General features: G+C 37.3%; 1 protein-coding gene across 1 annotated transcript in view; it reads left to right on the top strand.

The window, feature by feature from the left end:
* LOC140343977 (HHIP-like protein 1) overlaps nt 1-1618 on the top strand; it is a 23599-nt gene that overhangs the window by 16218 nt on the left and 5763 nt on the right. Inside the window, exon 5 of the mRNA XM_072430883.1 lies at nt 1465-1591. Coding sequence (XP_072286984.1) covers nt 1465-1591 — 127 coding nt within the window. The remainder of the gene's footprint in view (nt 1-1464; nt 1592-1618) is intronic.

Raw genomic sequence — 1618 nt, 5'->3', positions numbered from 1 at the left:
TAGACACCATGACTGGAGATCTTAACAGGGAGCGGATAGCTGTATAATGCCTACCAGCTGTCAATGACTGTGCTTTGATCAGTGTCTGAACTTGATTTATTATATCTCCACTTAAGGCCACCAGACTAACATATTTTTTTAGTACTGGCCCAGAGGGCAAATGCCATCCTATTCCCCCAGCCCAGTCATCTCTCATGTTTCATTGATCCTCTATGGATCTGGTATGGTAATTGTTGCATTGCAGGGTCATAGTTACATAGTAAGTCAGGCTGAAAAAAGACAAAAGTCCATCAAGTTCAACCATTAAGGAAATAAACATATCCCAAATATAAAACTCTATCAACATAGTTGATCCAAAGGAAGGCAACAAAAAAACTCTGGTACAATTTGCTCCAAAAGGGGAAAAAATGTTATTCCTGATTCCATGAGGCAATCAGATGTTCCCTGGATCAACAATATCTGTTATCTTTATTTTAAAGCTTTATTACGCAAATCCTAACACATCTGGATAAATTGAGTCAACATCCTTCAGAACAGTGGTAATAGATACCAAGTAGTATACTAATCTTACTGAATGTTTTACCTAGTTACTTGAAATTGTTTTTTAATGAAAATCATTAAAAAGAGATGATATAGTCCAGATATGCACATAGGGCTCAGCAACCGCACACACGTAGATTCCACAAATCATCTGTCATACAGAAGTACAATGCAATCGTTCTACAGTCTGCAGCAAATTACACGATAATAGGAAGGAAGTTGAATATCTGCTCGTGTCTGGATGTACGGTAGATTCATATAGGGCCACGTCACTGGGGATCAGCACATCTGTCTTTATCACATGTGAAAAAGCAGGTCACATGTGTTTTTATTTAGGGTTCCTTTGTTTTTATAACCACAAGTCAATGAAATGAATAAGAAGTTGAAAAAAGCTTTGTACTTGGAAATTTGTCCTGTTGTATTCTCATTCTAATTTCTCATAGCATTAAAAAAAAATTATAGTTGCCAACATTTCTTCCCAATGGACAAATATTCCCCACTTAATTATTTCAGTGATAACTAGGTTAATTCCCTGTATCAGACCCACTAATGAAGACTACTCATTACAGATAGTGATTCCAATTAAAAGAAATAAAAACAGAATCAATACAAATGTAATTGTACTTTCTAGTGTAGGTCAGGTAGCATGGGGCCGGGGTGGTCAGAACTTTAGATTTTGAATTTCCACCTTTGGCTAATCCTGATGTTGTGCTAGAAATGGTGCTGAATGGGTATGGAACTGGCAACCAGGACCTGTAATCAATTACTGCTGCAAATAATTTCTATTAATGTTTATACACTAGAGACAAAAGAAGACATCTGACACGTGGCATCAATAAACTGTCTATTTTAGTAATTGTATATTAGAGTGTTACTTTTGTTCCTCCAACAGCCTGACACTTCTGATTTCCATTTTCATTTCAGATGACATATTACCGATATTTGCCTATCCTCACTCTTTGGGGAAGTCTGTCACAGGTGGTTACATCTATCGTGGATGTCAAATGCCCAACCTCGTGGGACGCTACATCTTTGGGGACTTCATGAGCGGGTGAGAGTGAAATTCAGAAGTTCTAGA

This window comes from Pyxicephalus adspersus, chromosome Z, assembly GCF_032062135.1.
Source record: "Pyxicephalus adspersus chromosome Z, UCB_Pads_2.0, whole genome shotgun sequence".
In the NCBI taxonomy this organism is placed as follows: domain Eukaryota; kingdom Metazoa; phylum Chordata; class Amphibia; order Anura; family Pyxicephalidae; genus Pyxicephalus; species Pyxicephalus adspersus.
Note: the sequence above shows the minus strand (reverse complement) of the source record. Positions and strands in the feature narration are given on the sequence as shown.